Below are 16,325 nucleotides of genomic sequence, written 5' to 3' on the forward strand. Positions count from 1 at the left end.
TTGATGATAGTTTTTAGGATATATAATTAAAGACTTAATATTGATAGTCTCGAATCACTTGTCATGGCATTCTTTTGCAAATTGTGACCGTTAACATGTAGATTTTTATGAATAATTGTAGTATTTCAAACAAATTTCATTAGTAGTTTTTATTTGTGTTATTCCTTTCTGTATCTTTATTGCCACAAATAAAAACTGATAGATGACGCCACTGGTAACTATTCTGGACTGAAGAATCGCAAGTTTACTGCCAATGTTGGTACATGTGGTTACTCTCATGACTATCTCAAGTCGGAGCCGAATCCAAGGTAGTGTTCCTTTTGTCACCGCTGAGCTATGCCATTTATAAATAATTGTTGTCTATGTAAATTTAATCAATCTTAATATATGTGTTCATTATAACTATATACATATAGAATTTCATATTTAATATTGGCACCACTGCAGAAAAAATATCGACTCCACAGTATTTACTCTTTTATGACTCCACCAAGCAACGCATGACCTACCAACCACACGGGTTGATGGCTTACATCATCGAGTATATGCGGCTTTTCACATTGTCACCTGGTTCTATATGTGTAAGTGGTATCTTTATTATGTTGTTTTGCTATTAATATTGATTGCACACGAAGTTGTGAGCTATCATTATGGCCCTCACTAGGGGGAAGGACTGGGAGGGCTATAACGGTCTTAGATGTGGAGGCGTGGCGAATCGACCAGTTAAGTGAGAAAAACACGCACCACAAAATTTTCTCTAATAATAAAAAAGGTCTATCTAAAAGCACAATTTTCCTTAATGATTATTAAAATTTAAAATTATGTGATATGATATATTTTTAATGTGTTTATTTAATTATAAAATGCCTATTTATCCAATATGACTTATACTAGTACTTCATAATATGATGCTGTGTGCTGACAACTAAATAAACCAACTGGATTTATTTAAAAATCGCTAAAATTACACGGAATACCCGTATTTTGTAACCCTTGTGTTTCGCGGAAACCATTTGGGGGACATTACTTTAGAAATACACTCCGCACTTAACCTTAGCGATAGTTAGAGGGGCCCGCTTTAGAGTGCCAGGGCCATGGATATTATAAAAAAGAATTATGATATTCCATTCTTCAATATTGATAACATAGTGAGCCATAGAATAAGTCATTGACTGAAATGTAATCAATTACTTCCCTCCTGGTGTACATGTATGTAACCACGAAAATACTATTTGAATTCGCCAAAATAATTATTATTATAGCGATTGATAATAAAAACAGTTGTAATTTAGTTAATTAATTATCGTTTGCGATATGAAAATCTTAGATCCATTAAAAATATATATATATATATATAGATCCAGCCTTCGTGCGATATTTCCGCGTATATTAGATAAAGAAGATGGTACTTACTCGCTGGGATTGCTCTATTATCTTATTTAGTACAGTAGTCTGTTATTATAAATGCTTCAAATTAGTATTTTATTTATTAGTATTTTTAATAAAACACATTATTAGTTGAAAAATGTTATATTTTCTCGGCAGTGAAAGATACACTAGATTTTAATAGGTATTTATACAAAACTTATCTACAAAAACTTAAAATTTTAAATGAGCTATTCAATGCATTCCCTATAAGGGCATTATATTATTTTTTTCCGCTTTTTTTGTACAACCTGACAACAATAAAATGGGTTATGTACAAGTCTCGTTTATTTATTTTATACTGGCCATTTGAAAAATATTTTTGAATAGCCCAATATTAAAAAAAAAAGTATTTTTAATCAGAAACACACAAGATATAACTTATTAAAATATTATGTTACAGGTACATTGATTGAAATACTGTTTCATAGAAATGTATATCAATCAATTATTTTGCTTAATTAGTGCATTCAAATTCAATTTAAATAACCAAAAACTATAATAATTTTGGACATTAAATATAATTTTTGCATAAAAATAATATGAAAATTTGATTCGTCTTTAATAATATTCAATACGCATTCATGCCTATAGTAATTATAAATACAAATATTCCAACAAAAACAAATTTTCTGAAGTGAACGCGATTTTATTTTATTTTATTTAAAAATTGAAAGCGATGTTCGGTACTGGATAAGAGTATCCCTCTTCAAAGGTTATTTTTGGAGTTGGGTAACTATAGCCAGTAGTTCTTGGGGCACTCGTAGTGTATGGCCTTGGTGGTGGGGGAGGTGGTGGTGGTGGCCTAGGAGGTGGTGGTGGGGGAATGGGTCTTCTGGTTGTAGTCACCGGAGGCGGGGGTGGCCTGGTCACTGGTGGTAGATATGGCTTTGGTGGTGGTGGTGGTGGCGGAGGTGGAGGTGGAGGAGGTAACGGCTTTCTGGTTGTAGTCACCGGCGGCCTGGTTACAGGGGGTAAATATGGCCTTGGTGGTGGTGGTGGTGGTGGTGGAGGAGGTGGAGGAGGTAACGGCTTTCTGGTCGTAGTCACCGGTGGCCTGGTCACAGGGGGCAGATAGGGCCTCGGTGGTGGTGGAGGTGGTGGTGGTGGAGGTGGAGGCGGAGGTGGCGGCGGAGGCCTTCTTGTCGTAGTTACTTCAATAAATGGTATTTTTGGTTTTGGGTAACTGTAGCCAGTCGTTGGAGGACTTCTAGTACTTGGCGGCGGTGGTGGTGGTGGAGGTGGTGGCGGTCTAGGAGGAGGAGGTGGTGGTATTGGTCGTCTTGTAGTGGTTATCGGTCGAATATAAGGTTTTGGTGGTGGAGTTGGTGGCAAGTAAGGTTTCGGTGGAGGAGGTGGTGGAGGAGGTGGTGGTATTGGTCGTCTTGTAGTAGTTATCGGTCGAATATAAGGTTTTGGTGGTGGAGTTGGTGGCAAGTAAGGTTTCGGTGGTGGAGGTGGAGGTGGTGGTGGAGGAGGACGAGGTAACGGCTTTCTAGTCGTAGTCACTGGTGGCTTGGGGGGTAGATATGGTTTTGGTGGTGGTGGAGGCGGTGGCGGTGGTGGTGGAGGCGGAGGTGGAGGAGGAGGCCTTCTTGTGGTGGTTCCTTCCTCAAAACGAATTTTTGGCGTTGGATACTCGTATCCGGTTGTACGGAAAGTAGGCGGCCTCGTTGGTGGTGGTGTCGGGCGCCTAGTTGTTGTAGTCGTGATAATCGGAGGCAGATAAGGTTTTGGTGGTGGTGGAGGAGGAGGTGGGGGTGGCGGAGGTGGTGGAGGAGGTGGTGGTCTCCTTGTGGTTGTTACTACTACCGGTGGTAAATATGGTTTTGGTGGTGGTGGAGGAGGTGGTGGTGGTGGTGGAGGTGGTGGAGGTGGTGGAGGGGGTGGTGGTCTCCTTGTGGTTGTTACTACTACCGGTGGTATATATGGTTTTGGTGGTGGTGGAGGAGGTGGTGGTGGTGGCGGAGGTGGTGGAGGAGGTGGTGGTCTCCTTGTGGTTGTTACTACTACTGGTGGTAAATATGGTTTTGGTGGTGGCGGAGGTGGAGGTGGTGGTGGAGGTGGCGGAGGTGGAGGAGGAGGCCTTCTTGTGGTTGTTACTTCCTCAAAACGAATTTTTGGAGTTGGATACTCATATCCGGTTGTACGGAAAGTTGGCGGCCTCGTTGGTGGTGGTGTCGGGCGCCTAGTTGTTGTAGTCGTGATAGTCGGAGGCAGATAAGGTTTTGGTGGTGGTGGAGGAGGAGGTGGGGGTGGCGGAGGTGGTGGAGGAGGTGGTGGTCTCCGTGTGGTTGTTACTATTGGTACATATGGAGTACGTGGTGGTGGTGGAGGTGGAGGAGGTGGTTTACGTGTTGGCAATTCAAATGGGATATTTGGTTTAGGATAACTGTATCCTGTAGTTTCTGGTCTTTGTGTTGTCGTATACACCGGTCGAGGCTGCGGCGGCGGCGGTGGTGGTGGTGGTGGATAATATGGTCTTGGAGTCGTTGTCGTCGGCCTAGGGTAGTTATATCCTGTAGTAGTCTGGATAGCGGGCCTAGTTACTGGGGGGATATAAGGCCTTGGTGGTGTTGGTGGCGGCGGTGGTGGAGGAGGCGGTGGTGGCGGTCGAGTTTGAGGCGTTATTGGCCTTCGAGTCGTCGTTGCCGGTGGAGGTGGTGGGAATGGCACCTTTGGTACCGGATATTCATATCCAACTTCTTCTATTTCATTGGGGGAGTTGTAATTATATCCGTTGAAATCATTTTGGAATTGGCCAAACTGTGCTTCTCTAGTATGACGCACCAGGTCTGGCAGACTTTCATGATTGGAAGCAGTTGCTCCGCAGACTGCTAATATTCCAAACAGCAGCGCGAGCACCCTCTGAAAAAAAGGAAATATGTGATTAATGAAAATAGAAAGAAAAAAATAATTTAAACACATGCCACGTAGTAATGGCCACTTTTAAAACTCCAATAAAAAACTCAGACGATTATCAACTATCATAGTTATTTGCTGCTTAGCTGATGAATGACATTTAAAAGGACATGGGGCCATGCATAGTTATGTAATATTCAATTGGGCTTTGGACAAAAATCAGAAAATCATTTTCATCCAAATTTGATAGGGTTGTAAATATAAAAAAATATATAGGTATATATACTTTATAAAGTGTGTACTAATTAAAAGTTCATTTTCAAATAGATATATAATTGAAAATACAGATTTTCGAAAATTCTCTTTTTATACTGTGGAATACATGATATTGATTGTAAAAAGGTTAAAAATATATTGCACAATTTTATCGTTTTTTCTATATCGGTTGTTATTTTAAAATGGAGTGTCGAGCATAAGGTTTTCAAAATAGTTTAGTGTCGTCTCACCATGCTATATTAGGGCCCAATTACATATAAGGAAACGTTTAGTAGGCACCCACAACCAATGATCTTTAACATTTTTTTTTGAATTGAACCAAACGTATTGTGAATATTTATTTCGTTTGAAGAAAATCGATATTTTATTCATGGCTCCAGCGTTGCTTTTCATATTTCAAGGTTTTGGTAATAATTAATATGTAAATTATATACAACAGACTTAATACATAATATACACTAATAACACATACAGAAATCAAACCATAACGAACGTGTAAATGTTTTTTTCTTGTAAATGTGAAAATAAATTATGCTGCTATTTTTTAATTCAAGATGAACTTGTTTCTAGGTCTAAAGCAACTTCGCATCGGATATTGCCGTGACACAAAGCGACATATCATTCAGTGCGTGAGATTAAATAAAATTTCTAAAGAATAATCATCATATTAAGTGTAAAATATGCATGTTTAGTAGAGTAAGCGAACACCTTTAAACTTCACCATTAACGCGATTTACAGTGCACACATTGAAATTATAAAATAAACCAATAATACTTATAAATTTGTAGAATACAATATAATCATTTATAATTATTATAGTTATCTAGTAATCTTTTAGTGAGCAGTCATACAACGGATGTTTGTTGCAGCACTCGAAATGTAAAATTTTACAAACCGGAGCGTTCGATAATTTTACGAAAATATTAACGTAGTTATTCAATTTTATGTGTATTTTATAAAAATAAGTGTGTTTAATTTTTTCTTATAATATTATAGCCTAATCTCATCATAATTCGGACGATCAAATATTTTTTTCCACGAGATAAAACGAGGATTTAGGGGATTTTATGAACTGGAACGGCACTCCGGTCTATTTCGAGCCCTGGTTTGTTATCATTATTTGATATAATTATATTTTATAATGGTTTAAATTGCTATTAATTATTAATTCTTTTTCATCCTTACATCTTCTTCTATACTTAATTTAGTATTTTTCAATGGAAAGTTTACCGAATATAAAAATTAAAGTGTTATAAGGCACGTATCAATAGAAAAAATATTTAAAAAAAAACACAAATATAGTTATGATGTATATGACTTTATACAAAAATGTATACGGAAAACATTTACAATAATACATTTTTATTGTGTTAATGTATTTTATGTGATCATAAAATACGTTGATTTCTATGTGGAAGAGGTAATGGACATCAAAATGATTTTTTGACCATATCCGATCTAATAAAATCATATGAGCCTCCACAGAGTTTACGAGAAATGTATGTTAGCCACTTGCCCAACCTGTTAGGTCCATATTCTGACGCAAACACAAAATTGAAAGACAGTGTTTTTGCCAGATTCAGGATTCAAATCTGGGGCCCACGACCTTATAGGCCGACGCTTAAGCCGCTCGGCCATCGTGGATAGATGATACATATTTATGTATAGATTATTCTATTCTTCAAAGATTCTTGAAGATCTTCATATTCGGCTTTTATACGTCATGTGACCTCTTGAGTCTACTTAGGGCGCAGACACACGCCATTGCAATCGACGTGCGTCGAATCAGATCCTATACGATTCTAGTCGGATGCAATTGAAATCAAATAAGAGTCTGCGTCGAGGCATGTCTTCTGCAATACCGTGTGTCTGCAGCCTTAGTATTGATATAATAATATATATTATGTAAATACTAAATTTATCACTTGGTATATACCAAATTACTAAAAAAAATATGTTTTCAACCTTCCAAACCTAATTATTGTTGCCGATTTTTTCCAGTAAAATTTGTATTTGACTTAGTTGTCACTAACTTGAAAATTTTATCAAAATATCCTTACTGATACTTTAAGTTAACTTTGTAAATGTACCACGGCGAGCACATACAAATATATTTTGATTTGGCATGAATACTGAGTAATAGAAATATTAGAAAAATAATCTATGAGTGTTGAGTGATACCAAAAATGCTAAATATATTGAAAAGTTTAGCAGTATGTAATATATTATTACCTAGGTTAGCATCTATCCGTTCACGTTATTTTTTGGTTGTCAAATCTTGTTTGATGAATTAGCAACACAATATTGCAAACTAGTTGTTGGCAAAATAAATAGTATAAGTCTTTATTAAATGATTGGCAAATTGACAAAATACTTACTATAATATAATATGTAATAAAAAATAATACTAAATCATCGGATCTTTTTGCATGCCACGAATTTGACTTTAAATTATCTCAAATATAAATCAATCATGTTTTAGAATTGCCGGCTAGATTGCAACTCTTCATTATTTAGAAATTGTTTACAGTTTTATTCATACACGAGACACGATTACCATATTATTGACATGTCATATGAAGTGATTTTTCATGAATTTATTAAAATGCGTTGTGTTTTCAGTGACAAGTGAAAAAAAATATGAATGTATATACAAAATAATAAAATATTGCATCAAAAACGATTGAAAATTATATTGCTAGGTGATTTTATTTTAAAGAAATTGTGAACATTTAAAAAACAAATCGTTAAAGTCCATGGTTAACTTTTTAAAGATATATGTATGTAATTATTTCTGCTAGGTAACACGTTTTGTATACAAATAGTTATCAAGATACATAAAAAATATGATAAGTAAATAATAATAACGTCCGATCCTAATAAAACTTTTTTTACGAGAAATGGATGTTAGCCACTTGCTCAATCTATTAGATCCATACTCTGACTTTAAACAGATATTTTTTTTTTAGAATTATTAATAACCATGTCCTTGCTTTTTCGTACAAGGCGGTTGTTAGTAATTTTGAACAATCACAAACACCCAGGCTTTGAGAAAAACACATAAATGTTTTTGTCATGACCGGTAATTGAACCCAGAACTCTCGGGTGGAAGGCCAGCGCCTTACCCACTGCACCACGAGAGCCGCCTAAAACAGATATTGAAAAAAATAACATGTGAATTTGCCAGACCTGGGATTCGAACCTGGGACACAAAACATTATAAGCCGACATTGAAACAATAACATAAGTAATAGTACGCCTTGCTCTCGATTATCTCGAGTATTTAAAACTCTAAATGTAATATTAATATGAAATTATTAATTATATTGTATAATAAAAACAAAAAAAGTTGCTCAAGCATTTTTATCACTGCTCGAAATAGATAATTTCACAAACCGGAGCGCTAGATAATTTTTGGAAAATATTAACTTATTTGTCTATTTTATAAAAATGTAAGTGTGTCAGATTGTTATTATTTGGCCTATCTAGCTCAGACGTAGCGATAATCTCGGAGATTTCATGAACCGAAACTGCGCTCCTGTCCAATTCGAGCCGTGATTTTCATGGTATATGTGGGTACTACGTATTGGGCATTTAAAAAAATCCAAAAATGTAATCTTCATTCTCATGGACTAGCTACAAATTATTATTATGATATACATTTAAATTAATATCTAGTAAAATAATTAACTTAACACCCATGATAGTCACGCGGTTTAAGCGTTGACGTATAGTGTCGTGGGTCACAGGTTCGAATCCTAGATCTGGCAAGTACACATAAATTGTTTTTCAATTTGTGTATGAGTCAGAGTATGGACCTAATAGGTTGAGAAAGTGGCTGACATCCATTTTTCGTAAAAATAAAATCTGTTAATACAACCCTCCACTCTGTGGAGGCCCATTTGATCATATTAGGATCGGAAAAAGAAAATAATTAACAATTGTATAGCAATAACAATGTTAGTATAACAATGTTACTGTAGTTTCTTTTATTTGTTAATACATTTCTTTTCGTCAATTTCTTTTAACTAGGCAACGTTTTCATGTTATAATGGTTTTAATATGAATATAACTTCTCACGGATTTAAATTCAAATTCCATCTAGTACCCTCGGTCGATTGTATTAATATATATAATGTACTTGTATAAAATAATAATATAATATAGGTATCTAATAAACAAAATAAAAAAGAGCTTGCTTTTAAACTGGTTATTTTCCTGTATATTAATTATTGTAATTCAGATAATCTCAATATTTAATGATACGATTAAAACGCAGCTAATTAACGATATGTTGTTCAATATAATTTTAATATTCTTGACGCAAAATTATCATAGCATCAAATAGGTAATTTATCTGATTTAATGTATGTAGGTAATAGTAAAGGACACTTTGTATTTGCATTACAACATTTATATTATAAAAACAACAATGGTATCCTCAAATACAATCAAATAAGTTCTGGAAAAACCTTTGACATCGTATGTAAATCAGATAACTTGCAATGTATAATTTATTATGTCATTCCATCGGTCCTTAAAAATTTATCACGACATTATCATCTGCCGTAATACTTGGTGGAATATAATTAGAAGAAAAATTGAAATAATATAAATCATTCACATAAATCTTTAAAATATCGGACAGTTAAAAATGCGATAAGGTCTTGGTACATATTTTCCCCATCTCTAGTCAATGATCACAAATGTTTGTTTTCAGTAAACATTATTACTTATGGATATCTGTTATCTTTTATTGCATAAAAGAACACAATAGTATTGAACATACATATCTTGAAAACACATCAGATGAATACCTACTCGAAAAGTCTTTGACAAAAATACGGCACAACAGGGACTCAATTTCGACGCACCAAATGCTCATTCGGTTTAAGTTCTTGTGTTAACTGTATTTTATCCGCTTTCAAATGCAAATCTTTATGAAGAAGAATATCCCATGTAGTTCCATAAGAAAGTCTAAGTTTTTGAGAACGACGTGTAGTTGATTGTTCTCGATTTGTATCCACACTATTTAGAGCATTATAGCGCCTGTACACGTGGATTTACTGGCAGCAATAGTGTGTATTATATTTTAAACTATGATAAAAACTGTTTACACGTAAAAGTGCTGACCGTCTTTCCAATCTTATTCTTCAAGAGTAAGCAAAACGTGATTTTGTCATTTTATGGTACTATTTGACGGGTCATAAAAATCGACCGTGGTGTAGTTAGTTTTTTGCCGGCTGGTTCACCACTATCATTGTACTGCGCAGTCGCAGATCGAAAAAACTGTCGCATGAATATTCAAAAGCTTCCGAACTTTTTTGATTCAAACATGCAATCTTGTAATTTGCATGGCAATACGTGTTTATACGTGCATTTTATTGTTATGGGCGCGATAATACGTACTGTCAGTAGTAAATCCATGCACGTGTAAACAGGCTATTACTGCTCACCAGGGGCGGCTCTACCTTAAGGGTTCGTAGGGACTATCCCCACATTGTTATCATGTCAAAAATACACGTCCGATACCTATTATTATCATTGTCATAATATACTTACCTACTTAATTACATGATTAAATGAACTATTTAATTTATCTTATCCATCTAAACCAGTCGCAATTTTATAAACATATTCATTATTATTTTACAAATAAATAAAGCAATGATTGTAAATTATGTAATAATACGAGTGATGGTTACGTGGTATTAAAATAATTAAATAAGTTCAAATAATTAAGAAAGATATGGCGTCTATTTTTTGCTAACTGGGGTCACTCAGTCCCATCCCGTCGCCGCGGTACAAATCTCGTTTTACAAAGAATGTGAATGCATTAGCGTTAGTATACGTATACATGAGAGCGAATCAAATCAACCCTAGATGAGTAAAAACGCTCGATATATATCGTTGTTCAAAACTGATAATAGTAAGTCTATACTAATTATTATTAATTAAATTAATATTTTTAAGGACGATTCTCATAATATGAGAAAGTAGGTAGGTATGTTTATTTAATAATGAATGGCTTAACCTCACCACCTAGAAAGTCGTCGAGCCGCCACTGCTGCTCACATAGACCATGGAAACTAAAAGTGTAGAGACTTTCGGCTTCTTGGATGGGTAGCAGATTTATATTAAGGGTTAATTGAATGAAGTCAGTATGTATCGGAATGATGATGAGAGCGAACGGAGATACATCCAGCAGTGGATACCGGATATCCCTTCTCAGAAACTTAACAATAACAGTAATGTTACAATGAATATATTTCATTAGTATTATTATATAAACGACGTTAGCTTTCTTTGGTAAAATTCAAAGAGAACAATAATTTATATTTAACTGTCTAACTAATAAATTCCGTAGATAAAACAAGGATGACAAATTTATCAATAATATAAAATATTATTTTAAGTTCTATGCAATCGATTGGCATTTACGATTTTTTTCTTGTATGAATCGAATTTCTTGAAAAATTCACGAATTTGATAAAATAAAATATTATTACATTACTATTTTTAGCCGAAGTATAAAATAAAGTGAATGGTACTATGAGGTGATTAAGTTGAATTTCTATTAATATTAAAACGAGATATTTTTTTTTACAACATATTAATAATATTATATTTTAAATATCCAAGCAATTAAAATATAAAAAGTCATATATTGACATAGTCGACAACAGACGAGAAGATTTACATACATAATGCTGGTACAATAGCAAGATTACACACAATGTTTAAATTATATTCGGGATAGTTTTTAACTCAGATTTTTAAATATAAAATGCCCAATGTTGCTGTATAAATAGTTGTAATTTTTATGATAATTTGCTTAAAAACATATTTTTAAATTTAATTACTCCCACACGCCATATATCCCTAAACAGGTGTAATATCTCTCCCTTATCCCTTTGCGGTATCTAGTGCAACCGTTGTATATCGACATATATACAATAAAATGCCACATATATATATATTTAGTATTGGACACTTAGTGTGTCACCCCCGAATTGGCATTAATTTGCATTTTAATGCAGTGAGAAAATACATTAAAACTTATCATAAAATAAAATTTGTGGATTATTATTTAACATTCTTCATAATATATCTATTCTCACGTCATGTTTTCGTGTGAATTAGTAATCATCATATTTTCCTAATTTTCCTAATTTTCCCACTTAGCTTATCAGTAGTTTTTGTTAATTTTATTAGTATTGATGTATTTTCATTGACAAAACAAAGGTAGGAAAGAGTAAAATCTATCATCGATAAGCTGATAAGGTAAAATGATTGTCAACGGTAAATAATCTCTGGAGGTAGATCAATTGCGTGATGAATGCCTCTACCAGTTCACTATATAATTTAGGTACTGATTTGAGATTGAAATAAATAACTTAACCAATTCCAGTTTAATGGTTTCGAGAATACTTTTAATACCTATTAATAAACTGAACTATGGTATTTACTATCGAAAGTTGTCTCTGGTATTGAATGAAGTAGTACAAGACCAGTGATGTAAAATTATTTATTTATCTGCCGTTCAATATACATTCACAGTTCTAAACATTAAAAGTACCCACTTACATTTTTAGTCAAAGCGGATCCTATTATATTACATAATAATTTATTTTATAAAAAATGTTGATTTAATAATTAATAATAATTTGATAAACTTTTATTAAAAATCTATACATTTAATATATTATTTATTACTTACTAATAATAATTTTGTTATTGGTAATGTCTTTTTTAAGTTGTATTTAATTAGTTATGTGGGAGTCGAAGTGATTAAAGCCTTTTTTGATTAGAAAATAATATTATGAACGTCATTTAATATATAAAAAATATTATATCATAATATTATGTTAGATTATCATACGATGTTGTAGAGATCGTGTGGTTTGCAAAGATTTTTCAAATGAACTACTATTCGAAAAATAAGCTAAAACATTTTCATGTTAATCAGTAAAAAATCTTATAGTATTCTTACTGGGTACTTGTTGATCAATATATAGACAATATTATATACCAGATAGGGCAGGAAAATAAGATAGTTGTCAGAAAAAGGGATAGGTTTTTTTTTATAAATGTATAAAGAAAATAGTATATCAAAAAATTACAATGATTATTATTATGAATATTTTTTTCACGAAAATAAACATTGAAGACGAATTTATTGTTTCTCAAGTAATAAAAAAGCCATTTTGGTCATCAATTAAATATTGCTTGTTGCATAATATTTTATAGTATATCGGTACTAAGATAATATTATTAAGATTCAAAATGCCAGCATGTTGATTTTCAAGCGAATTTGATGCAATATTCTGACTTTTTATGAAATAGTATGTTTGTTTGCGTGGTCAAAAAATACTAATTGTAACGTCAAATGGCAGATAAGTACTTTTTCCATTCAAAAATTCTAGTTCTGACAAAAAAACGTTGGTAGCGCTGATTTAATCATCCCATATATCTACGCGTTTTGCGTAGGCAGGTACGTATAAACTCAAGTATGGATAAATCCTAACTCCCTATATCTAAATAAAATTCAGTATTGTTTTATTATTCCGATACATTTTTTTTAAAGTGGCTACCATGAGTTGACTAAATTTAAAATACATCAGAACAGGTGCACACACAGTTAGGAAAATTTTGAATGTAAGTGAGCCTACGATAAATACAAGATACTACCCCACTTGGTCCAAGATATTTGAAGGATTTTTCTAATTGGTATGTTTCTGAAGCTATTCAAATGAACGTATAGATATTTTTTTGTAATCATCTCAGAAGGTAAATAAGGTAAAGATATCTATCCTTCTTTTTATTACTTAATGTATTTCTAAAATTATACCATTGCCTGAATATTTTTATAGTGTATTTTTTTTCAAAAAAATATTCCGTTTTCCGCAGTAAAAAAATATTATTTTTAGTTACATGTACACACTATACATTATTAATAATTATAATCAATTCTGAACATGACTGTCATATATATATAATTAAAATGTAATTTTGCAATAAATCTATTATTAATCTGTTTGCATATTTATTTGCGCCTGTGTTTTCATAAAGACATATCTACATTATTAACAAATTTAATTTCAACACATCTAACAAAAAAAAATGTGTAAAAATAATGATGATCTTATTCAAATTTCGATCGAATAAGCAATTTTCCATATATTATCATAATAAGTGCGTCTTCTTTTATGGCGAAGGCTGGTCGCAAAAATAAATATATGCCCGACAAACAAAGATACTAGTAATTTTATAAGTACGATCATTGCAAAGTGGGCAACCCTGAGCGTTTTCACAATACGACTCGTAGTACGACATTCCTGTTCTTACTTTGAGAGATGTGAATAATATTTCACAAGATGTTTTCTTTTCGTCGCCGAATCTCAAAAAATGCTTACATAATGAGACAAACATCAATATACGTTCGTCTTTTGCACACTGATTACATATTACGACCAGGGCCGCACAATTACTAGTCACACTACACTGATTAAAAAACTACTTTATTTGCCAAATAATATTAAACTAAATAAATACTTAATACCTGTAGTATTTATATTTAATGTCAATGTGCTGCAATGTAATATGTGATGATTGTATTTAAGATGAAGAATCCTCATAAATATGATTGATATAATAATATACCGCCACCTTTTCACACAAGTATAAAGTTTTCCACAAATTGACCTTTAATGTACAGTGATTTTCAGCTTATTTAATTATTAGTATGCATACAATTTTATCAGATTTATCTGTATAATACGTGTTGGCTATATTTTATTAAAATAAACTTCTTTCAGCCACTTTACTTTGGATCAACGAACTGAATTAAGTCTGGAAAAACGTGAGAGTCAGAAGAGTGGAGAAAGCCAGCTACCATAAAATTTCATTCAATGTGAATCTATTGATAGAGATCATGATAATGATACCTGAACACATGTACTATAATATTTTTAATATGATAGTTACCGTCGTGTTGCTTTTTTATGGAATATAGATACCTACCTACTTTATTTTCACGTTTTTTTTTTTAATTTTTAACATTACAACAAGTCACGAGGTCTAATTTAATTAGTCTAGTTGTAGTAGTAGAACAATCACTGAAAAACTAGACTCGAGAAAAATCATATATAGTAAAACACTGGATTACGAGAATAATTAGTTTCGTATACATGTTTTTAGTCCAAAGCATTCGTATATCAAATTTTAATCGCTTGAACTGATAAATTTTTACTCGGGTGATGGTTATCTTTAATTTTTTTTATCGTATTGCAAGTCCTTGCTCGTTTATAAAGTTAAAATTCATTAAAATAATCTTGCAAAACTTGCAAGTTACTCGCAATCAGAGATTTTACTGTATTTGTATTTAAAAATCACCCGAGAATCGAATCCAAAACCCACGCAATAATAATTTAATACCTTACGTAACTATGAGAGTCGCTAAAATTAATTAAATTTCAGATAAAAATTCTTTAGCTAAAGAAAAACGATTTAAGTTAGAATCTGTCATCATCAAGGAATTTTTGACGAATATAAAAATACGGTACTATAACCAATGACATGTATTTCAGGTCATTATATTTCGCTAAATATTCGTATTTCTAACCATTTAGCAATACTTTGTTGTTTTAATGAAATAATTATTAACAATCATGTTTCATTAGATTTTTTGTAAACAGAATAAAGAATGTCGTGGTTGTTAGTTTGCTAAACAGTTCAAAAATTATTAATATTGCAATTATCAAACTTTAGTACATGACTCATTTCTCCACGTTTATACTCATATAAAAATTTCTGGTGAGCTAGCGAGAAGAAAAACGTTATATCTGAAAAGGTCGAGAAATTGATTTGACTATAGTACCACAAAAGTGGATATATCATTCGAAAAGAAGAACCCATAAATAATATTTATAATATAAGTGGATATAAATTCTTAATGCAATTTATATAAATTTATCTAGACGTTTCTAACGTATAATAATATGGAAACAATCGTTAAAATATTAATAATTAAAGTAATTCTTGATGAAATAAAGACATTATTTAAGAGCCCTCATATTATGTTATTTTTTACGAAATACTTTTATTTTTATTCTTTGGGGGGACATGCTCGTCGAAGGTCAAAATTGAGTTTTTATTGTATATTCAAACCATGATCCTGGACACTCCTTAAACGTTGTAGATGATCTATTTATATAATTTTAAAGCCTTATTATCCTTTATAGTTATTTTAAACATTTGATGACCGCATGAAGTATTTTTGATACATAAAATAGTATTCTTTTAAACCTCTCGCTCTAATGTTTTAGAATATAGTCATATTTCGGTACATAACTGTGCAGTGGTGTTAAGATTTTTTACGTTTATTAATTTTTAAACGCATTTATAAAACCATTAGTATAATTTATTACGAGATAATTTTTGTAAAATATTCACGATAAAAAAATATTTTGATAATCTCTGTGATCCCAAATTTGACAAGAATTAGGCATTTTATTATTCAAAAAATCGGCAAGATTAACACATTTAAAGATAAATCTAAAGATATTTATTATAAGCTATGTCTTTGACCATTCAAGTGCGATAAAAATCCTATGAATAATGATTGCTTTATAATAATTATTGACCTAAGAATAAGGTAGTGTTTTTTTGAAATACGCCATTTCTTTTGTCATTCCCTAGTAGTTAAGCTACAACATACGGCCGTAGCCATAAAATGACAAACTATAATTAAAGTAGGAAG

General features: G+C 32.3%; 1 protein-coding gene across 1 annotated transcript in view; it reads right to left on the bottom strand.

Annotated features, from left to right (window-relative positions):
• Positions 1-1,511: 1,511 nt before the first annotated feature.
• The window catches only part of LOC147068424 (uncharacterized), a 38,557-nt gene continuing 23,743 nt past the window's right edge, over positions 1,512-16,325 (bottom strand). The window contains exon 2 of the mRNA XM_085953149.1: positions 1,512-4,293. Coding sequence (XP_085809275.1) covers positions 2,089-4,293 — 2,205 coding nt within the window. The 3' untranslated portion in view covers positions 1,512-2,088. The remainder of the gene's footprint in view (positions 4,294-16,325) is intronic.

Source organism: Rhyacophila brunnea, unplaced genomic scaffold (assembly GCF_057557595.1).
Source record: "Rhyacophila brunnea isolate RB1 unplaced genomic scaffold, BYU_Rbru_1.0 scaffold_3, whole genome shotgun sequence".
Lineage (NCBI taxonomy): Eukaryota > Metazoa > Arthropoda > Insecta > Trichoptera > Rhyacophilidae > Rhyacophila > Rhyacophila brunnea.